We start from the raw sequence: 24,873 nt of genomic DNA, 5'->3' as shown, positions 1-24,873 counted from the left end.
AGCATCAGAAATGAAGATATGCTGCATCTGCGGAATATAGCAATACACTTTTCTTTGCTGACACCTTTAATAATGAAACTGAAGTCACAACACCAACAAACATTAACGTTGTTTACACAAAATCTGTTGAAATGACGTTGTAACATTTACATAAAACACTGCCGAACCTATTTCTGCCAGTTAAATCTTTCTTCAATCCCAACATAAATCATACAATTGAATATAATACGAATATCAATGCACTAACACACGGGGATACATTAACAAATAATTTTACATATAACACATACCACATGTATATTTTTCTTTGCAGCACAATCACTAAATAAAAACGCATGCACATAAGAGCAACACACACACACACACATTATATATATATATATATATATATATATATATATATATATATATATATATATATATATATATATAAAATATAGACGAGAATACATACGAACTGGTATTCAGTATAGGGGCAAAATGGCCAGTGAGAAATTGAATAATTTATTTACCTTGCATGTCGCTCTTCATATAAACAGCTAAGAAACAAACTATAAGTGCCGGAGACTGCGCCAAAATTAGAACTTTTGAGATCAATCATATTCAATATTCGTTTCGGAAACTCGTTACTACTAATTATCAAAGTCTTTTGAATTAATTTGCAATTGTAAACTTTATTAGCACAGCAATATACATTTCAAAATAAGAAAAATAGCAGAGCAAAGGTAACTATCTGTTGATATGTGTGTCATCCATTTTACTGAACACAGAAAGAATTAATCGCCAAATCGGGTGTCATGAACTAACCCACGATAAATGTAGCACACTCTGGCGACTACGTGTGCCCTGCAGATTGGAGCACGGAAGGAGTCGAGCCCTTTTGCCTAAGTTATGGGCTTGTCAATGAAGACGTTTGTCACTTGAAACCAAGGACGAGACATGGGGCGGTGGCATGTGGCACATAAAAATACAAACCGAAGGCAGAATTGTCTATACAAAGGCATTTTCACTTTGAATAATTAAGTAACATGATATACAAATTTCCGATGACCCTACCTGCTAAAAATGAACTTTATGTATGTCAATCAATTAAAGCAAGGTCACCGACCCAAAACCTCACAGTTGCGTGTCATCTTTTTGTTAATACTTTTATATTAATAATTATGATTTTTCTTAACACCATTCTACATCCCGCCCCTTGAAGCTTCTTACAGGTGGACGTTTTAAAGAAATAATATAAATAGAAAATTAGCTAAAGTATCCTTAAGATTCAAGTTTATCTTCTATCAAACCATCTAAATAAATCCACCATGTTCTTACACTCCAAGTTAGTCTATTCAAATGTTGAAAAAGCATTCTGCATCATTTCAAAAGTAGTCATTGTTTCGCAAACAACTATAAATATAACGTTTCGATAACTTCCTTTCTTTTTCTTTAACCTTATCTGACTCATTGTGTTCGTCAATAATGCGACATCGTTTGAATATTAACGAGAAAGAGATCGTCGTATCTGTTCAAGAGTAGATCGAAGGAGAGTTTCATTCAAGGGTCTTCACAATCATGACATTCCGCCAAACAAACTACACCTTTAACGACGACAGACAAATCTGTCCCGGGTCGTAATAATGTCCTTCGTAGAAGAAAGTGACCATTTGCTTAAATAAAATTTATAAAACTAAAAACTAAAGTTTAACGAGATTACTTTTCTAAGTATTCGAACCCCATTTAACAACTAACTCTCTCTCTCTCTCTCTCTCTCTCTCTCTCTCTCTCTCTCTCTCTCTCTCTCTCTCTCTCTCTCTCTGTATTTAAGAAACATTCGTATCTTTCTCCACTTTCTTATACCGACCGCAATTTTTAATTAACTTTTAGAATTTATTTAATAGGATAACAGTAATTTTTACCAAAACCCCAGGCTAATCCAATAATACTTTAATAAAAATTAAAGATCACCTGATCTTTAATAACAAAACTCCGACGGCTTAATGTCAACTAACGATACAATACTAAAGATCCCACTTCGAATTACATATCTCGTTATGCCTGACTTAATGAAGTAAATCACCTACAGGAGTTATTTTCCCTTAAGTTGCACCGTCTTCTGTTTGGTATAATTTTCACACTTCAAAGCATTTCCAATTGATTTCACCTTTATCATGTGCCTTCTTTCGTACCAATAACTTTATCACTTATTTACAGACAAGAATGCTTTAGACGTACCACTTAATCATGACACCCAGGAACTGCATAGACACGAGTCCCTCCAACTTCCCAGTCAGTCTCTTTCAGCAAATAGACAAAGAATGAAAATCGTGAACTCCAGGCGGGTCGCTGTAGTCACGCCCATTCCTTATACACTACACCTCTGGACTAGCGATTCCTTCTCCACCACTCCAAACATCATATACCGGTCCATATTAAATTTCGAACTCCCTTATCTGGAAAGTAAATATACCTTCATTTTTTCGCCTTGAAATGGAGAAGAAACTGGGACAGAATATCTGAGAATAATTAACCGTTAAAATATATCCCGTCATTAACAAATGCTATACTTTAATCATCTCAAGCCTCTGGAAAAAACTCATTTCATTCACTAACTTAACCTTCACTACATCTAAATAAAACTTGGAACATCATAAATCCTTCTTAGGTGTGTGAAATTAAAATCTATTAACTTTTATTCATTACAGCGGATATGTGTTACTTATACGCTCTCTCTCTCTCTCTCTCTCTCTCTCTCTCTCTCTCTCTCTCTCTCTCTCTCTCTCTCTCTCTCTCTCTCTCTCTCTCTTGCAAAGCTTTCTATAATCCTTTTGTGTGACGCCAAGTGTCTCAAAAATATCCCTCATAATTACTGTGCTAAGAACTGAAATCTCGAGTACTTTCGAAGAATTATTTTTAAAGGGTTCATATGAAGATATTCTTGAAAATCCCGTTTATATAAAACTAAATATTACATAATCAGGCATACGAAAACGAAATCATAAATAGATAAGAACGTACACTACGATAATTAAAGCAGAAACACCATGTGAAAAAAATTAACTTAAGAAATAATAATTAAAGGAAAAAAAAAACAAATAAAGCAACGACATAATAAATTTACATTGTACCAAAGCCTCTTCGGCAAGGGAGCAAAAACATCCAAATTAAGATACACCAACGAATGCTGCATACCGCATACTTGGCAAAATAAGTCATCAACAACAAACAAAAAAGGGAATAATCGCCAAGCTATTCTCCACCTAGCAATCTCACAGTAAAATCAACTGGAGCGAACATCTCCCAAAATTGCCAGAACTTTTCCAATTATAATTTAACAACTTTCGTGGCAGGGGAGAGAGAGAGAGAGAGAGAGAGAGAGAGAGAGAGAGAGAGAGAGAGAGAGAGAGAGAGAGAAAATTACATATTATCCATACGGCTGTGTCTTCAACAATAAGAACGAAACAAACAAATAAATAAATAGCATCTCAACCTTTCTAAATCAATTGTTTCAGAGAAATTAAGGATTTTGCTTTAAGTTAATTCTTGCCCTTGTCTTTTATGCAAAACATCGTCTAGATCTGAATAAGAGCTGTGTACAGAACGTTCGAAAACCAAGTTAGCCGAGGGAAGTAACTGGTGACACCCTTGAAAATGGCCGCTGCACGACCATCTTGGTTTTTTCTTGCAAAATTTTCTGGAAACAAATTGATCGTATTTTAAGATCATTTAGATTTTCAGACTTTCATGAAGAATCTCAACGCTATAGCAAGTTAAAGAACATGATGACATTATATTGACCAAGCAAAGCACGAACCCAATCAACTGATATAGTACGAATTTAGGGTTGCGTGGTCGCTAATCTTACTTTTAAAATAACTTTCACTAAATATTTTCCAATGAATCAGTGACACGTTCAAATTACAGAATTTTCTTATCAACTTTCTCGGCCATTAAGTATTTCAATTTAGGTAATAATAAATAAAAACAAGTATGTTTGTGCGTACTTGCAAGCGAAAAAACCCAAACTGAAGACTGGGAAGCAACGATAACCTTCACAAGTTTCGGAACAGTTCAAGATTCGAGGACTATAACTATATGGTCACCATACGACGTCATTCTGTATATTGCACTCTTGATAAACCAGCAGCCATTAATAAACACTGAGGCTCCAATCAACAAAGCCAAGTACAAATGAAAGAAAGGGATACTGACCGCCTCCAACTGCCCAAATTCTCAGATTCCATAAAAGATGGCATCGTTGACCAAAATCGTTATGACGCAAGTATACAAATTTCATCCATACAAAAAACTAAACGCAGACTAGATATTGTGGAAAATATGAAGGCAAAAATACATTAGGTACTCTCTATCCATTATAAATAATAACAATAACAACACCGAGGGCAATAAAAACACATGAAAAATAATAACAGGAGCGGCTAAAAAGAGGCAGGAGAGAGCTTTCCAATCCCCCTCATATCGTATTTACCTTACACTTTTAACACCACATTTCTCGGACCACGAGAGACGCCCTCACAATGATGAACAAATCAGCTAACATCCCTGGTTGAAAATCTCCAAAGAGTTCTCAACGCGCCAAGGTAAAAATCTACCATTAATTAACTTCTGCCTTGGAAGTGCGAAAGAGGGATAAGGGAGGGGGGCTTCGAGGGAGGGTGAAGCTCCATGTCCCCCTAATCCCCTTCGTCCTGCCGTCTTCATTTGCTTAAAACCTTCCCGTGGACTTTTACCGGAGGGCATTAAATTTCTTGTGCGAGGTCTAGAGCCTCAACTTTGACGGCACTTGCCAGCTAACTCCTAGGCGCCTGGGGACCTTAATGGTGATGATGATGCGAGTTCTGATGATGATGATGATGATGATGATGATGATGACGACTACGACGACGACGACGACGACGATGATGATGATGATGATGATGATGATGATGATGATGCTGATACGATATACTAGAAGAGGAGAGGGGCAGGTGCAGTTGGTGAAGGTTTCTATGAGAAATGAAAGAAGAGAAGATGGGCGAAAGGTTGGCACAGACTGAGCAACGAAGAGATGTCAAAGGACGCGGGTGTACTGGTTCCACAGGAGAGCTGAAGAAAAGAACAAGCTGGGAAACTAAAGAGGAAAGACCACTGGAATAAAGAGAAATTTGGAAAACATGATGACTTCATTGCGGTACAGATTCATATAGTGATTAATTATATCAGGAGCTATTCCTGAGCAGTAACGCTTCGTCAATGATTATACAGTAATCTTATTTAAAAAGGAAAAAAATTAGTAATAAATAGGTCTCTTGTCTTTAGCTCCAACGCTACAGGAAAAACTTAAACAAAAATATTCTACCAAAATGACATTTGATAAAATTATTCGCTTTATAACAAAACAAATGACGCCTGAAGACATACCAAACTCCAGAGTGACTGGACAAAATTTAGTAGTAGATTTTCAGACCCCTGTACGTACTTCGGTCTGCCTACATGAATAGCAAATAGTTTTTAAGAAGCAAGATGACAAACTAAGCGAAAACGTGATTTAACGAAACAAATTGATAAACGAACTTTCATACTAACAGAAGAATCCTATTCCCTTGAACACGAGCATGCAACTTCATGTGCTGAGGTTATAAATTGCACACGCATCAATATACATAATGGTTTGTATATAATATACATCCAAGCGCATATGTGCCCCCATACTTTCACTAACAAATGCATGTATATAAGATACTCGTGTACAGAAAGGTCAAAATACCTTGACTGAGGATTTCTTGCGCCAATTTAACCAAAAATGATTAAAATTCACAAAAAACAAATATTTCCCTAAGTTTCTCATGTCAATACATAAGATGTTATCTTTACACAACAACTACCAGTACCAGCTGACCGGACGAAATGCTTACGAAAAACATCGTTTCTCAGAGAAAGAACGCTGGAAAGATTCGCACGACTCCCAATCACAGTTCTAGTTAGAGAGATGAGATAAGTAAAAAGATTCCCTTTATCTAATAATTCCAATTAACACTACTACAAATAAGCGTGAAAATAGAAAAGAACTCTAAACAGTGCCCATATGAGTGACGTACTCTTGAAGTCTGCCTTAAGAGATAATGATCTGCAAACTCTGGCCCTGGTTAACTCTCTCTATCTCTCTCTCTCTCTCTCTCTCTCTCTGGGAGGGGGATACTCCTTTCCTACCGCCTCGTATCCCCCCCCCCAATTCCCCCTTCCTCAGATCCCTCCCCTCCCTTTCCCCATGGCCTCATCTACTAATTCCAGACCTCTGGACTTTTTCTCGGGCTGTTCCAAAAGTTAGTCGAGCCATGTCAAAATTCGGGAACTAATTAGCAAATTACTTTTACATCTAGTTGGGGCTTAGTTTTGGATTTTTTCCCCTCTCCTTTTTTACTTTTTCTTTTGCAGGGAGCCGGGAGGGAGTGTATAGGGAGAAGCCGCTCTATCCTTTCTTCTCTTTCGCATCGAGTTTCTCTCAAAAGCTCAAAGCTTTCTCTCTTTCCAGATTTCCATACTCTTCTTCGCTCTTCACTTCAACATTTATCCCCCAACTTTTCTATTCTGGTTACTTCTCTTGTTCCAGTCTTTTCTCCTTCCGTCTCTCTTTCTCTCTCTCTCCTGTTCATTCCGTTTCTTAATTTTTGTGTGCGTTTTTCTTGACTTTTTCCAATATTCGTCACCTTGTTCCCCCTTTCTCATTCTCATTTTTCCCATTTCATTTCCCCTTTTATTCGCACAACTCCCTTTCTCTTTCATCGTCGTCGTCCTCTCTCCCTTTCCTATTCCTCGCTTTTTCTTTGTCCTCGCCTCTAACATTCATCTTTCAATCAGAATTTTTTCGATTCTCTCTTCTAACCCTTACTACTATAACCACCCATCACCGGTCTTTTCTATTCCGCTTCTCCCTCCTCCCTCCTCCTCCCCTCCGCCTTTACGCTCTCTCTCCAACCTGTACCTATCTTCTACTATCTCTTCCTCTCACTTCGCTTCGCTCCCCTTCGCCTCTCTCCTCTTCCTCTCTCTCTCTCTCTCTCTCTCTCTCTCTCTCTCTCTCTCTCTGTGTGTGTGTGTGTGTGGTGTGTGCGTGTGAGCGGTCCTCTTCCTCCCCTAACCCCTCCACCGCTATTAACCTTCTCTCGTTTTTTCCTTCATCCTTCATCCTTCCCTTTTCCCCTATGATGGCGTCTTTATCCGGGATTTGTGGGAGGATTTGGCAGAGGATTTCCAGGCAAGGGCTGTGTGTAGGATTTTAATGGGAGGTGTTGGGGAGAAAAAAGAAGGGGGTTATGTGTGTGATGTAGAAGTATTAATTACTCTACAATCTAGGGTACTTCTATTAAAAAAAAACTTATGACGTCAGACAAGACTCAATAGCAATAACGATAAAGCGGCCTTATCGCTTTTTTTTTCTTCAATTCAGAGGCGAATGGAACGGGTAACTTGACGCCTTTGTCAACCCAAAAGCGACGGACCCGAAAAAGACAATTTATCTACAGAGAACTAAACGCATGTAGTTGGCGATACCTTCGAAGGTTTTTGCAAGCTGTCTAGTGCTTTAGACTAGATGTGAATTCCTGTGTGTGATATCCTTTCCCTTGAGTGATTGGTTGCATAGTACAATATTGCAACCTTCACGATTAACTTTCAGTAGGAAAAGTTACCGGACTTTGCTGACGACGCAACAAAGGGCGGGACGTTAGACGAGTCATTCCGCGAGGCATCAATGATGATTCTTTCCAGTAGTTGCGGAGGTCGTTCGACCGCGACGACACGTCAAGGTGATGTCATCAATAGAACTTTATAGAATAACGGATTTCACCACTCACGAAAGTGACTACAAAATATGACGACCTCCACACAAAGGCATTCCTTCATATGGCTGAACAGGCATAATATCGAACATCCATTATTCATTCTCGTTACAGATGAAATAACCTTGGAATATATTGACGTCGAAATCACAGAGCTCGCATAGATAATCTGATTAGCAATGCATAAATCTGCGTATTCAATTACCGTGTTCGTTTTCAGAGGTAGCCTACTATGTATGTATCAATATGTATCATATCTCAATACTTCAGCCAAGCCTACATCTATAAGCCACGTGTTTTAACTTGGTAAGAAAACCTTTTTGTAGCAGAAAACAACTGAAAATCATCAAAGATATATATGTATACATATATATGTATACCATATAATATGTATATATATATATATATATATATATATATACCACTATATATGTGTATATATATATATATATATATATATATATATATATATATCTCATGAATTAAAGTCTCTTTCATAAGATGAAAATTTTCACTTCATCACTTTCACGGCATATAAAACATGCAAACACGCTCATCTTTTAAAGAATAAACTCACTCTCTCTCTCTCTCTCTCTCTCTCTCTCTCTGAATTCCGTGAACATGTTCCGGGCCGAGTGGGTGAGTGAGAGCGCCTTGTCTTATTAAGTAAAGGCTCCATCCTTAAGAGTATTCACGGCAAACTAATCATTTTAATGCCGCTGAGTGAATTAACACAGTTAAATGCGGCCGCCTCATTATCTCGAGTGGTGAGCTCAGGACCATCAGGAAAGGTCTTCTGCTCTTGCTCTATGCCACGCACAAACAATATGAAGGGAGAGAGAGAGAGAGAGAGAGAGAGAGAGAGAGAGAGAGAGAGAGAGAGAGAGAGAGAGAGTAGCAACCTTGGCAAATCTATATGTTTTACGTTATTTATTTACAGAATCGTTGGCTCCTTAATTTATCAAACAAATTATGAATATAATTCCTACCTTTATTTCACCCTAACCGCCATTCATTTTCTTTTTCTTTTTTTCCAGGTGAGAAACCCCATAAATGCACCGTGTGCGGAAAAGCCTTCAGTCAGTCATCCAACCTCATTACGCACAGCAGGAAGCACACGGGTTTCAAGCCATTCGCGTGCGACCTCTGCGGCAGGTCTTTCCAGAGAAAGGTCGACCTACGGAGACACAAGGAGACGCAGCACACTGACCTGCGCACGCAGCAAGTCAACAACTTGCGTTCACAGGTCACTGATCTCGGGTCTCAAGTCACCGACCTGCAATCACCAGTGTCAGAGATGCGTCCTCAAGTCACAGACATCAGGTCTCAGATAACCGACCTGAGGCAGCCAATGTCGGACATGAGGGGAGACATAAGGTCGCAAATGTCCGAAGCGAGGTCGCAAGTTCCTGACATGCCAAGCCCAGCAGTGAGCCTCAGAAACAACGTCGTCGGCAACCTCCACTGCCACGTGGCGGACGTCAGAAGTCAGATCAGTATCCCTGCCACAGACATCAGAAGTCAGAACGACATCAGGCCTCAGCTGAACGATATAAGGTCGCCTATGAATAGCATCAGGTCTCAGGCATCTACGGATATCAGGGCCAAGATGGGCGAGTCAGGGTCATCCGGAAATACCTCTGATGTAAGGATAAACTCCATAGTGGACTTTAGGTCTCAAGTGCTAGATCTAAGACCCCAAGAACTCAGACCCGTTACTTAAGGGTGCTTCTTCAAGGTGCTTTCATGAAATGAACACGTCAGAAATTCCAAGAAGTGACAAAATGGCGTATCGTTTATAGTGTTTATGAATGAGAGAAACACGAAGAGTGATCCCGAAATGACAAACCATGTTTTCTCTGAAAGGCAAGTAAATAGCACTTTCTTATCGCCATTGTACCTATTTTAATTCCTACCAAGAGGAATGCAATCAGCTACGGTGTTTGAAAAATGAATTTGTTTGAGTAAAGATGAAAAAAGAAAAAGAAAAAAACACACATAAGTGCAAGAGTTACATTTCATTTGCGAAAAAAATCTAGTCGTTTAGTCAAAAAGGAAAGAATCTCCCAAGGTGGAACAGATGATGGCAATTTCAGTGATTTGTCACTGACTTGGCTAATTTCACCGCCGAACAACCTCGATAAAATATCGATGCATATCTTGATTTAAAAGAATCAAAGACAGTGACAGCCACTGATAACCAAGTTCAGCGCCAAGAATTATATACATTATATATAGTCTGAGTGTGAAAATGAATTTTATTCCTAAGCATAAAAAAGAAAAAATATTAAAAAAATATATAAAACTTTCAGTCTCACCTTTGCTAGAAGGCCAAAGAAATAGACCAAAATTTTAAGTGGTGCTTCTCCACACTACTATAACTATACCGCTGGTTATTGTCATTGTCACGTGTCCAATTTAGGTTTCTCTACAACGAGTACTACGGGAAGGCAACTGCTGAAGCGATTCAGGATTAAAGCTTTTGCTCTTTTTCTTCCTCTTCTCAAGTGTTGCAAAGTTATTTGGAGCCTTTCGCCGTTGGGATGAGGGAGGTGCAGGACTACCTCCCAACCAATTCAAATCTCCAAAGGCGGAGGGGAGGAGGAAGAACAAGAAGAGAAAGGGAGAAAGGAAGAGAAGTAGAAAATGAGTGGTGTTTAGATTTTCAACAAAATATTCGTATAGTGTGTTATCTTCATTTGTAAGTGTTTTCCCCATACATTCAACTCTGAATGTTCCTATATTTTATAGTCGTTCGTGAGCTGGATTCTGAGACAGGCTTCTAAAAAACAAAGCATTTAACATGATAAATACTTCCTCTGTATCATTTACAATGGTGTCAAATAACTTTCTTCCAACACCTTTTCATTTGCTACAGAGTTTTACAGTACCTGTACTTAATCATCCGCCGACCAATTCCTACACACCAGAAAATGAAACATGACACATTTCACTCCACACAAATCCCAAACTGCTTAGTTTAGAATCATGAACGTCTGTTCTTGTTATTATACCTGTGATTACATTTAGTATAAACTGAATTTCCTTGTGACTCTCCCCACAAACAAGGCTTTCATTCACCTGTCTGTCCTGTCTGTCACGGAATAAAGTTACACCACCACCGCCACAACCATCCAAACTGAAAAGATGTAGACGTCGATGCTCCATTTGCCGAAATAAAAAACAAATGTAGTTCTAATTGTTCAAATGAATCAGAATAAAAACTGAAAGAGTAAGAGCTTCCTTGAAAATTATCAGTTCAACGATAACAAGGATTTTGATCTTAATGGAAAGATAACAAATGACAGAACGAATATTAAAAACTGTGTTCACGAGGAAAAAATGTAAAAAGAATGGATGACCATAACAGAAACAATATCACCTCACGCCAAAATTGTTTTGATTATTGCAATTCCAAACGTTTAGCTTTTCAAAAATGTAAAAACAAGAACTTCAATACAATTATCAATGTTTCCCTAATGTAAATATCGTGAAAGAATAAACACATTAACTGTTTGTTAAGACAAGTAAATATGTAAATTAGACATCAATACAATCATTAATAATGCTTAGGTACATTACCCCAAATCACAATCACTAATAACACTGAAGCTGATTTTAATACCAAAGAAAATTAATTTATACTGGCTTTGAGATATTCAGAAAGAGAATGAAGAATAAATATGAATTAATAAATAGGAATTACCTGGCTTTAAGACTAGATAATGTGGCCCGGAAGAGCCTGGTAAGCTGCAAAACAAAATCATTTATTCCCACGTAATATTTCTAGTAAATGGAGGCAGTAATTCCACTTTTCAATGAACTCTTCATTTCGGAACTGTGTATGTTTATTCTAAGGTATTTTCGGAAGAAATAAGCATACCATGAATGACTAAAATATAATTGCTGAAGAAATTTGGAGACAGACAGGCTAAATACTAGCAGCAAAAAATCGGAAAAGATTCCAAAAATAAAGGAGAGGTCGATCTGACGCAAAGCGTAGAATGCGCAACACCATAAAGAGGAGAACTACAGGGATGGAGGAGGGAGGAGGGAGGGAGGGAGGGACGGTTATTTGAGCAGAGCAAAGGCGAGAGGAGCAAATTAAGAGGCCCTTACATAAAACTCCATAGAGCGGTAACGAAGGGCGGTCAAAATTGTTCCGAATAATTCCTGCAGCTCTGCATCTTTTCAGAGTCCTTGATTATGACCCTATGTACCACCACTGTACCACAGCCAATTCACCTGTCCCCTCATTTTTTCACTAAAAGTCTTTGTCCTAACGTTAAGCTTTTTTCATAAAAATATCTGGGTGTCTAGTGATCATGATTATAGATACATGTTTGTTTGTTTGTTTATTATCTTTTTTTTCTGATAATAAAAGTACATTAGAGTGGTTATTATTATATATAGGAAAGTATCCTGCCATTAAGTATTGTAAAGAATTTTATTATAGTTATTGATGCGATGCGTGTACTTTTATTTAATAAAATGGTCTTTAAAATACTTGGCATTCTCATTACACTACTTAATTCTTAGTTGTTCTATCTAATGATTTTGCTGTTACAATAATGTTTGCAAAAAAGTTACCTTTTTAACTAATGAATAGTTCAGCCATCATGAAATTGCTTGGCAGCAGCTTCGTAAATAAGCAAACAAATTAATCAATCCTAAAACACAGCAACATCAACATCCAGAATACCGAGAAGGCACCTATCTACAGGAAAACCTGGAGTTTTCAAGAAAACATAAAGGATGGCAATCATAAAGGAATGATCAGAAGAATGGTTCAAATACTTTCCCCCTATTCTCCCCAATTCAATTATAATGTAAAAAAAAAAAAAAAAAAAAAAAAAAAAAAAAAAAAAAAAAAAAAAAAAAAAAAAAAAAAACAGGATTAGTCCTAATTCAAAAGATATCTTACCATTTTTTTTTAAGTTCACCGACTCAAAAAAATAAATTCCCTCTAGTTTACACGGTCGATCAATAACAAGAGTACATACAAAATAACCATAAACATCGGAAGAGAATTATGGCACGGATGCCCATCAAACACCTGAGGATAAGGTTATTGGGGTTAAACAATGTGGTAAAGTCTTTTGTGAATTAGCATCAACGTGAATCACGTAAAAAGGAAATTAATAAACTACATTAGATGAGTTATGCTACTAATAAATGGACTAACAAAACTGATAACGCACGTGGAACTCCAGAATGATAAAACTTTTATAATATGTACAGTCATCAAACTTACTCTGCAAGCTAAATTAGGCTACAGAAATACAATGTTTAATGATGACCAAAGAATATCGGTGCTTTCCTACATTTTCAGTTTTCTATAATGATCAAGGATTGTTGATAAAAACCGAAACGAATTCTATAGAGGAGTGTGTTAGAGGCAAAATGCAGTACACATTGTCTTACAGATAAAAGTAAACCTTACTAAAACTGTGAAATGCGATAAGATAGTACTCGATGACCCACAATCATGACGATTGCGTGCTGAACCCAAAACCTACTGAATTTCCCGAAAGTTTCTCTAAACACATATCAAACGAATGGCAAAAATACAAACATTAAAAGGTGTCACATACAATATCATTACTGCATTACTTGTCAACTGCGACGATTTGGTGCTGCTCGTTACAAGAATCGAAGCGATAAGAGTAATTGGTAAGCTGGATAGGGGTCGCATTTTAAATTTTCGAAGCAAGAAATAAGTGATAGTTTCACTTCTTGTCTGCATTAGTATGGATCGAATGGCTAGGATCGAGAAGGACGAGCTGGCAACTGTTGGGAAGCCATATCGTTTGCAAGTTGATATATAAACAATAGCACAGGTTCTCAACCTTTTCTGGCCCATGCACCCTTTCACCTTATGTCAGAATGCATCCCCCCACCACCCCCACCCCCAAAAAAATGTCTGTCTCAAAAAGCGCATTCCAAATATGCTACAAAATACTACTAACATATTCACACAAACTAGCGGATAGAAAGCCCAGCATGACCTCTCAATAGTGCAGACCGATGTACATTGTGTTTTGTGTGCTCCCATGGCTAGTTTGAGCCTGTCAATTTGTGGTCACAGTTCCTCCCATCCCCAGAAACCCCGAAATCCCCTCCACCACTTGGGAGGAACCACTGGCACAATGATTAAATTGGGCTGGAGATGCATAACGTAATGGCTCTGAAACTACCCTCATCTTCCGATTTCCAAAAACTCAAAGTTCTTTCGAAAGACAATCGTTTTCCTGTGAAAAAGAACATTGTGTTTCTTCGTGAATACAATCCACTGATAACTTATTGCATATATATTGTCATTCATACGTCGCAAACCAGAATTCCAATCAAATCACTGAACAGTTCTATTATACAATACAGAATGAACCTGATTACACGCACACACACGTGTAGTATATAATTACATATGTGTCTGTTGTTCTTACGAAACAATCTATGTATGAATATGGGTGTCGTCTGTTTTTCCTTATCGGATGTATTAAATAGGAACTTGTCCACTGGGAACATTTGGTAAACTGGGTACATTATTTACATATGGTGCATTGAATACATTTGGTACAATAGGTATATAATTTTAAGGAATAATTAGGTCCAGTACTTATATTAAATCCCTTTGGCACAATTTTTGAATTAAAATGCTGAGTACACTTAGCACACCGGATCACTTGGGTACATAACCAAAGAAAATTTGAAATATTAATAACATTTCTTATATTCAAGCTTTTTATCTAATAGTTCCGTATTCTCGATTTTGTTCAGTAAGTACACTTTGCACTCTGAGTACATTTTGTCTGTTGAGTACATATTGAACCTGATTACAGTGTGTGCACTGGGTGAATTTGCTATCCTTTGTTCATGGGGTACTTTTTGTGCATTTTGTTCATTGTAACATTTGGTAAACTTTGCACACTGGGTCCATTTCGAAACATATTACCAGTCCTTGGGTACTTTTGGTATACTAAGTACGTTTGTCATCGAGGTCATTTTTACATTTCATGCATAAAGTACTACAGATATATTGAGTACAGTTTATTCTCTGGGTACATTTTGTCCATCTGATTCATATTTTATATCTGGCACACTATATTTTTTCCAGTATGTACATTTGCTTCCAAAGGTACAGTTATTACATTATTCTGATTGGCATATTTTGTCCATCAGATAAATCTTCGACGTGATTTACCCTATCCCCCGAAAAGGTAAAGCACTTTACCTCAATGATTCAAATCGTTTGAACACTGATTCAAAGCTTGGGAACGTTAAAAACGTACTCCAGAGCACCTGACCTTCATAAACTTACTTAAATATATTTACAACATTAAGATATTTCACCCCTTGCGAAATCAAATTCCTTGTGCTCTGCTGTTCTGTTTTCTGAGTGAAAAGTAATTTATGGTATAGTAATCTACATTTTGGGACCCTGCTCATCTTTCTCCACATCAACATGGCGCCCACACGTCGGTAAGCCCATAATCACGTCATTCCAATCCATTCCAATCCCATCAGTCCTATTTGTTGTCTCATATGTCTTATTAGGGAGGAAAAGAAACTTCATTTTATCACCTCCTAGGCAGAAATTTATTATATTCTTAATGTTTCAGAGATACAAAATGCAAACAACGGGACGGAATAACCTTAATTGTAAAAATATTAAAAAGGTGGAGCCTTTTAATATTTAAGAACAATGACCCTTAAACAGAATTGGTTCCCTTGTGTTGGCAGGCTGAAACAGATTTGACAGTCAAATTAACTAAAACTGTAGACAAAGATTGGACATGAGCCTAGCACGATTTGTATTGCTAAATGGACATGAATCATGGTATGTCAATGAGTCTGAAGTTTAAATATTTTATCAATAATAGAATCAAGCTGTGAAGACAACATCTCAGTCAGTTGGCAGGCTACGAGCAAATATTAAATAAGAAAAACTGCGGAAGTTCCCTATGCAAACGAGATGATGACGAACGGCAGATCGAAATGACTTGGGCATATCTTTCACAATCGTTCCCCCAAGGAAAGTAGCGTGTGATATATCAGCTTGCTCCTGCTGAAACCATAAGAGTTGAGAGAGCCAACCAACTTAGATGAGTACTTGAAAAAGGAGGTAAGAGATGAATGGCCGGAGATGGAGGTGATGCATAAGTATTTCTACGATTATCTTTCAAAAACATTTTGTCATAAAGGTGTGATATGGCTCAAAGAAGATATGTGGCAGGAAGGAATTAAAATCAAGATTCCTAAGATAAAAAAAGGGAATTTTAAGCAGAATGCTGGTGATGTTTTTACTATTATCAAAAAACAAAAAATCAGGTTTCTTAGAAATTTCTACAAACTGATACTAAACCTCAGTGATCAAAGTATGAATATCGCAAAGATTAGTCACTCATTTTTCTGCAACTTTGCTTTTCAGATAAACCGTCATTAGCCTGAAAAAATAAACCAAGGCGACAAAAGAGAGGAGGATATCACACATTTAATTATTGCTTGCACTATCAGCTTACCAAATACTTATTTATTCCCGAATAAATATTGTTCATCACAAAGTGGAAAAAAAAAAAAAAAAAAAAAAGGAGATCAAATGGTTTTTCTTGCGGAAAAAGGTGAGAGGCCTGTCAAACGACTTTTTAACTAGCCATTAACCGCTGAAATCGCGGAGGAAGACATCACAACCATTCAAACCCTGCCAAGATATTCCACTGCTTATCTAGTTATAAGCAAAGATTAGCATAATAATTTTACTAATAATTAATGTTCTCAAAACCCCACGAAATTGTACGTAAACGCAATATAAACAATCAATTTTCATTTTATACTATGACCAGATAGATATATCACCAAATATATCATACAAAATAATAATAATAATAATAATAATAATAATAATAATAATAATAATAATAATAAAATAATAATAATAAATAATAATAAATAATAATAAATAATAATAAATAATACGGCAAGGTCAGCCTTCTCTTTATAATACTTTTGTTAAAATTCTAACTGATAATTTATTCCTCTCGTGGAATGCATAAGTTTCCAAACAATGGCATGTATTACACCTTACACAGATTAACATAAATACACACACACACACACGCACACAGATATATATATATATATATATATATATATATATATATATATATATATATATATATATATATATATATATATATATATATTCCCTTAGAACCGCAACAAAAGGCAAACCGTTTAAATACTAAATTGCTGTGACTAATTCTATCGCTATTACGACTTTGATCGGTTACATAGACATAGAGAAGTGATTACATAAGTGAATACCTGATCAAGAGACTGACCAAATGCAGCAAATTTTCCGCACTGTTAAGCATTTAACCAGTTAATCTATTTATGGTGTATCACTCATGCCTTCATTTGGAAACTTATTAAATGCACTCCACGAGGAGGCGAAATAATGATGATAAAAAGAATGCTTAAACAAAATTTACATTACGTTTATTACACTCTTCTCCTAAATTGTGGAATATTCTTGTTTAAATACAGCGCATTTATTTTAGAATGCAGTGGGCACAAAATTATAAACTCTTCCATAGAGCATTCGGTGTGTGTGCATTCTGTGTATGTGAGTGATGTGTCTAATGTTGTACAAGTTTTCTGTATAAAGGTCATCAATTCAACAAAGTTGAGCAACAGTTCTTTGTTAACTTATGGCTAAAACAGATGTTCGGCACAAAAACAATTGGATAAAGTAGCATAAAGGCAGTTTCCTATTAGTTTTTACCAGATAAAAAAGATTTTTACAAGATGAAGATAACAGAAAAAGCCCCGACTGCATGTTAGTACTGTACTACAAAATTACATCACTGTGCGACGAAAATTTTTGGTGGTGCTCATTACATAGAGAAATTTTACTAATACTCCGTGGATGTGTTTTAGGTCCCAAAGGTGAGGTTAATAATAATAATAATAATAATAATTAATAATAATAATAATAATAATAATAATACATTGTCTATATGACCGTTAACTTTCTCAACGATTAACTATCACTGACATCGCAACGAGGCAAAGACCATACTAATAACTATACTTTTCGATTCGATCTGGGGTCCTTGTTTTAACTTGATAAAAAATGCAAAGAAATATTAATAACAATATGCGAGATGAAAATTATAACGTTATTTCCGCATATTTTCCAATCAGGAAGTATGAAATAAATGAATGATCGTGAATATCTTCTAACCGGGTTACAATCATGCACCTTTTCTTTCGAATGGGGAGAACATCAACAGAAATACACTTAAATACGTATATTTAGAACTGTCATAAATTATCAAAAAGCAAGGGTCGTAACGATAGATTCTTTAATCTGATCTGGAGCCAAACCATATTTTTAAACCTTTTTGCTACTATCTAAAGAAAGCCCCAAACTTCCTTGTGACAGGATGACTTAAGTAGATAACATGAATCTACGCAAAATATTTTATATTTGATCTTTTTCACTTCAAGTATCTCATTTTTCGAATGAAACCTACAGAAGAAGGGGCAGAAGGTTAGACGTAACTTTTTGTCTTTCATATCGGTGTTTTATTTTGTTTTCAACAGTCTGGCTGATATTTTTTATGCTAAATAATTTTTTCACTTATCCTATCATTCGTGCGAGAAAGACAGAGACTTCAGATTGTATCTGTGTGTACGCCCTAGTCTGTGTTATGTGGTACACGTATGGAACATTACTATGGAACGTTATTTAAGTTTTGATGATTAGTGCAGATTCAAGAATGGGCATTCAAGAATATAATAATTACCAATGTCTTGCCGAGTCAAGCATTGTATTTTATATCGGAAACCACTTGACATTGTTTGCCGATGTTCAGTTTTATAGGAAATCTGCTTCGTGATGGTGCAGGGTCAAAAACCTTTTATTGTAATGGAAATAAATCACTCGCATTATCGATTTTACAAGATGTTTGACCGAGTGCCTAACTACAACTTTTGTTCACGTTTCAAGGTAAATAGCTTTTTATAAACATTTTAGAGAACCCCTCTGCATGACGAAAACATGGAAGGGTTTTATAGCAGGGTATGAGAGAATACGACAGAACCATGATAACGAAGAAAAGACAGTCTGGACAGGCTCTAACAAATGTGCTGCCAATAAAAAAAAAATACATGTAACGCGTGTGCAAATATCATGAACAAATAATATGAAGACCCGTCATTCCGTCTGGATTTTAGTTTAATAATAATAATAATAATAATAATAATAATAATAATAATAATAATAATACTAAATAATAATAAATAATTAATAAATAATAATTAAATAATAAATAATAAGTAAATAATAATAAATCAAATCAATAATAATAATTAATAAATAATAATAATAATAATAATAATAACTAATAATAATAATCAATAATACTAATAATAATAATAATAATAATAATAATAATAATAATAATAATAATAATAATGCCTATAGCTTTAAGCAATGGGGGGAAAGAATATATAAAAAAACTGCAAAATGAAGCTTTCCGTAAGTATGAATAAAGCTGGAACGGGGTTGTTTGCATTTATCGTTACAATTCAAAAACACCATCGAATAACATAATCGAAAACATGAATTTGAGGCTGAGGTATCAATATTTCATATATCATAATAACATATCCTTAACAAATCCCTGAGCCTCTAATGCTAAGCACACATGTCAGATATGTCACTGCATACATTCCCAATATGCGATTTTCCCGGTTTTATAAAGACAAGTAGAACAAAATATACAAGGGCGGTGTCCCTGTAACGTCAATAATTCTTGAGTTAACCTGAACAAAGTCGTTTTCAAGTAATCTTCAAAAAGTACGAAGAAGTTACTTTGTACCTCCTTAACGGAAGATGAGCGTTTCTTTAAAACTGAGGCCATTCTACGGTAAGATAATGAATATGGAAGCTTGATGACTCTGCATCACGTAAACGGAACTTCCCTAGAGGCCGAGGAAAGTTCAAGGATCAATTCAACACCCCAGTTGTTATATCTGATTTAAGAATATATTAATTAGGTTGCATGATTTTATATAACACATTTGGCATTGTCTAAGACCTCTTTTTCTTCAGCTTAATCCCTAGCCCAGGTAGCTGGTATAAATGAGCATTTTTCAGATGTTTCTAAAACTCACTGAATGTCTCATTTCATAATTTTTAATTGGCAGATGTGTTTTACGGACAGATGGCCCGTCCTGACTCGAACACTCCCTATTTGCCCGGCCTTGGTAAACGCTGGCTGGGTGCAAAGAATTAATCCACTGAACACACATCATTACAAAGTAGCCAAGATCACAAAAACAGACATTTTCTAAAAAATACAATAATAAAACTAATCCTAAATAAGATACTTATTGCATAGATCCGGAGTCACAACAACTAGCAGCGTGAATTTTTGAGATAAGTAAAATAATATAAATCCTTACTAAATTTTACATACATCAGACCCTCATGTTCCCAATCTAGGTTTTGTGAAATCACCACAGTTTTTGTGACTCCTGATCTAACGGTCCAACATACGCAATCTTAAGAAGGGGTCTCCTTTCCCGGCCCTCCCTCTCGTTAAGATGGTCGCGTACCGGGATCTTATTAGCCAGAGCCAGTCCAACACAAAAAGATAATGAGGCAGATAATTAAAACCGATCATAATTGAATCAGTTACTGTAGAATAAATGACGTGGATGAGGAAGAAAACAATTCAGAAGTCGGCACCAGACTCAAAAGGTTTGACACCAACAGACGATCAATGACGAAGAATTCAAAAGATTCTTTGAAATTGTCTGTGGATCCAAGATCTGTACAGCTGAAGAAGCGAAATCAAGGGCCACACTGCTCCAGGAAGTTGACGACCCACAATAACTCTTCCTCAAAGCCTCCAGAAAAACACCAAAGCGTATTCCACTTCGGTATCTGGAATACCTGTTGCAACCAACAAAAACATTTTCCATACAAGAAATAGCACCAATAGAGAAATGTATCTGTAACGTTGGTCTGTTCATTTGTTCGATTACTCAGCTCTTCTCAATTCTGACAAATGATATAAGGACTGAAATTTTGAACTGCATATAACTAACGCCTTTGAGCATTACATTTGCACATATTGCATGAATGCTAGGGATCCAAAGAAAACTTTTCCCGGTTATATTGTAAGCTTTTTTGCAAAATTCCACATAAAAACGCAGAAGCACCAATAGCAGAGTGATAAACATAATTATCTAAATTAATTCAAAATGCTTCCCTCAAAGTTGAACTTAAGAATCATTAACGAAGGTAAATGAGGAGAGCAATCATTTCTACCACCTTCAAAGTTACAAAAAATTAGTCAACAGTCGAAATCGACAGAACTTTAAAAAATCACTTACAGCAAAAGAACATGTTATGTTACTGTCTATAGCGTAGCATATCTCAAAGAGAGTTGATAATGAAGTCGAAACCTTTACAATGCTCTTTCGTGAGAGATGAACATAAACCCTACGGAAAGGTCATACCCGGTTTCACTTAGCCTATATTAACTTTTCATGTTTCGAGCCTGCTTACTCACATTGCAGCCAACGCATTGCTCGTATAAAGTTCATAATAACCTCTGACGAGACGGCCAGTAGCATAAACCAGATAAATAATGAAGAATAAAAGAGTAAAGAAAAGAAGACAGAGGTTTAAGCTTCACAGCAAATTCGCTCCGGTTTAAAAAAAAAAAAAAAAAAATACGCACCGTAACCAGTGTATGCAGTTTGCAGCTTATTACTGCCACGTAATACGTTAGCAGATTATCGGTCAAACAGACTTCATAATCATAAATGAAAATTAGATCAAGTGCATTCAGTCTTCCTCCTATGATTTTTCATTTCGTCTCCCTTGACAACTGGGAACAGTCAATTCCTCTTCCAAATAATTAATATGACGGACGAATTTCCTTTCATTTTATATACAGTTATAGGTCATAATAAATTCAACGATTATTTAGTACTCACCTGGCTATATAAACAACGAGAAATGAGTTACTTTATAAATAATCTATTGACTTCCTAATTGGGGAATCCCCTCCTTCAATAGTTAGTGACGAGTTCTCATCAAAATTTCACTACATAGTAAGTACGGCCAGTCCGATACTTTTCTAAGAAAATGTTGCCTTTCGAGTGATGTGCGTTTCCCTGTTCTTGCTGATTTAAAACAACTATCTTCAGTTTGTAAAGAACAACTGAAAAAGCCATGCAACAGGAAAATATGAATTAACGTTAGTGAAACTAGTAAGCAAGAAATCACAGACCAAAATTTACGGCTGAAGAGAAGTTAGGTATGACATGACAGGTTTATCCATCCAGTGGCCTGACTCATGTTCTACAAGCATTTAGCTTGATAGCTCTTTTCAATTTCATAAAAACAAGAGTACTGGGACTAGCCCTTTACCATGATATGTTGTAGGAAACTACTTCAAATATTTCTGTAAAATTTTCATTTTATCTTCTATAATGTATGTCTTATTTTCTAAAAACCATTATTAAAATTCTTACTTCTAATATGACTAATAAATGCCTTGAGGATATGACACTTGAAAACTTCCCCTTGTAACATCTATGAATAATCAAAATACTGCCTATCATTTGAAAGTAACGTTTTTGCTGCTATTAACAAAGCAATAAACCTTGCATTGTAAATGGCACTAACAAACTTTTCCATGCAAGGAGCATTGCATCTCGGTGGTAATGGTATATACGCCTCACGAAAGACCTACTGTCAAGAACAAGAAAACATCTATAAATGAAACGCACTAACAAGATGCTCAGTAATACACATAAAATATCTGATGTACACAATGAAATGAAATTTATCAACACAAGCCATATATCTACTGCGATGATCAACATTAAATCGTCCGTTGCAAATGGCCTCGGAAAACTGCTACCTGCAAAAAACATGATTATACTCCACCTGGAAATCAAACTAGGGAATTTCTCCATACACCGTACCTACAAACTTCCCGTTATCGATGGTCTTAGTAATTTTGCCGCTCTAGGGAGTGATAAAACTCGCACTATACAGTGTGCTCACTACATTCTCGCTATGAAAATGATTCTTGTAAACGTGATACAATATCCAATATGCAGCGTGACTATATTTAATACCGTGAAAGAAACAAAGACATTGGCTCTGTACGGCACTTATGAATTTTATTTTCACTGAACTAATTAAACTTCCTAATAGAGCGTAACTCTGGACATATTATGGCAAAGGCTCAATAAGAATAAACTGACAAAGGTCTCGATTATCTCCATCTATTTTGTTTTAGCAAGTTTCTAACAACAATGGTCCTATTCGACCCATCATAATGTAATCTACAGTCTCTGAAATATGAATTAACAGTAAATACCACAAATGACCTTTCACGAGACTGCATCATTAACTTGGCACTGCACATATATGCTAAGAGCATACATTTCGTATATCCAACCAACGTAATAATGTCGCATCTGTAGCAAAACAATGCAGTAAGCATTAAAGCCAAAACATATGAGAGAGAGAGAGAGAGAGAGAGAGAGAGAGAGAGAGAGAGAGAGAGAGAGAGAGAGAGAGAGAGAGAGAGAATGGGAAGGGGGGAAATATGATTTCTGCGCTATTTTTTTGAAAGAGATCTGGGTTTTGGAGCGGAATCCCCACGAAATTCTAAACCACCTGGAGTGCCACTAAATTTCTGAGAGAGAGGAAGCCCGTTTCTTTTCGGTGATTGTAACCGATATTCAGCAGTTCCCCTCGCACACTCCATTCCAAGTCTCGCCTCTCCCGCAGACAAGGGTTGGTGGATGCAACTTTCAGCGCATTTTCATTTTCTGGTTTATAACAGACACTTTTAAAAACGGTGGAAAATATGCTAATTACACACACACACACACACACACACACACACTCTCTCTCTCTCTCATAATATACAGATATATATATATATATATATAAATATATATATATATATATATATAGATAGATATATATATATATATATATATATATATATATATATATATATATATATATATATATATATTATATATATATATATATATATATATATATATATATATATATATATTATATACATAATGCTGTCATTTTTACATGTACATCAAATAAATTGTGGATTCCTGACAAAATTTATAAGATCCATATCCTTAATTTCTTTGTAATAAAACCGTTATGAATAAAATTAGTAATTACATTAGGTTCTAAAATAAAACTTGCAGCTTTTGAAATAAGCATTGCGCTAAAATACATGAAAACCTACAACCTTCACTACCAAACAATTTTCCGTCAAAATACATATAATGAAATAACATAATAAGAGAAAAGGTGGCAGGCGATGTTGGCTGATATATCTCCGAAACAAATCAAAAGTTTTTCCTTTGAATTTTTACTTCAACACAAGGTACAAATTAGACGTATGATTACAACGTGTAATATGCAAACTATATTAACAGTTTTTCCTTGAAAAAGATAAGAACCAATCGCAAAGAGATAAAAATAATTACTAAAATGCGCGGAATGTTTCTCATCTGTGAGCAACTTTGAAACTAAGTCCAAATAAGGCTTAACGTATTATTACGTCTCTGCCTATAAGAACCTAGTCTCTAACCAAAATATCTACATGGAATTTTAACATATCAAATCTAGTAGTTTATTTGAGAATTTTTATGGTTTACTGCATTCCTTAACAAGTCTATATATATATATATATATATTATATATAAGAAATATATATAAGAATATATATGCTATATGTATATATATATCATATATATATATATATATATATATATATATATATATAATATATATAAATATGCACACACACACACACACACACGCACGCATACGCGCACACACAAACACATATACAAACACAAATACACACATTATATATATATATATATATATATATATATATATATATATATATATATATATATATATATTCATGAACTTGGATTATTTACGAGACCAAATGATATATAC

At 35.7% G+C, this 24,873-nt stretch overlaps 1 protein-coding gene across 1 annotated transcript in view; it reads left to right on the top strand.

Moving 5' to 3' along the window:
- Positions 1-12,329, top strand: part of LOC135216869 (uncharacterized) — a 289,397-nt gene extending 277,068 nt beyond the window's left edge. The window contains exon 5 of the mRNA XM_064252384.1: positions 8,861-12,329. Coding sequence (XP_064108454.1) covers positions 8,861-9,546 — 686 coding nt within the window. The 3' untranslated portion in view covers positions 9,547-12,329. The remainder of the gene's footprint in view (positions 1-8,860) is intronic.
- Positions 12,330-24,873: the final 12,544 nt, after the last annotated feature.

The sequence above is a fragment of the Macrobrachium nipponense genome, chromosome 6 (assembly GCF_015104395.2).
Source record: "Macrobrachium nipponense isolate FS-2020 chromosome 6, ASM1510439v2, whole genome shotgun sequence".
NCBI classification, from domain to species: Eukaryota; Metazoa; Arthropoda; class Malacostraca; order Decapoda; family Palaemonidae; genus Macrobrachium; species Macrobrachium nipponense.
The sequence above is the reverse complement of the archived record's forward strand: the minus strand, read 5'-3'. Positions and strand labels throughout refer to the sequence as shown.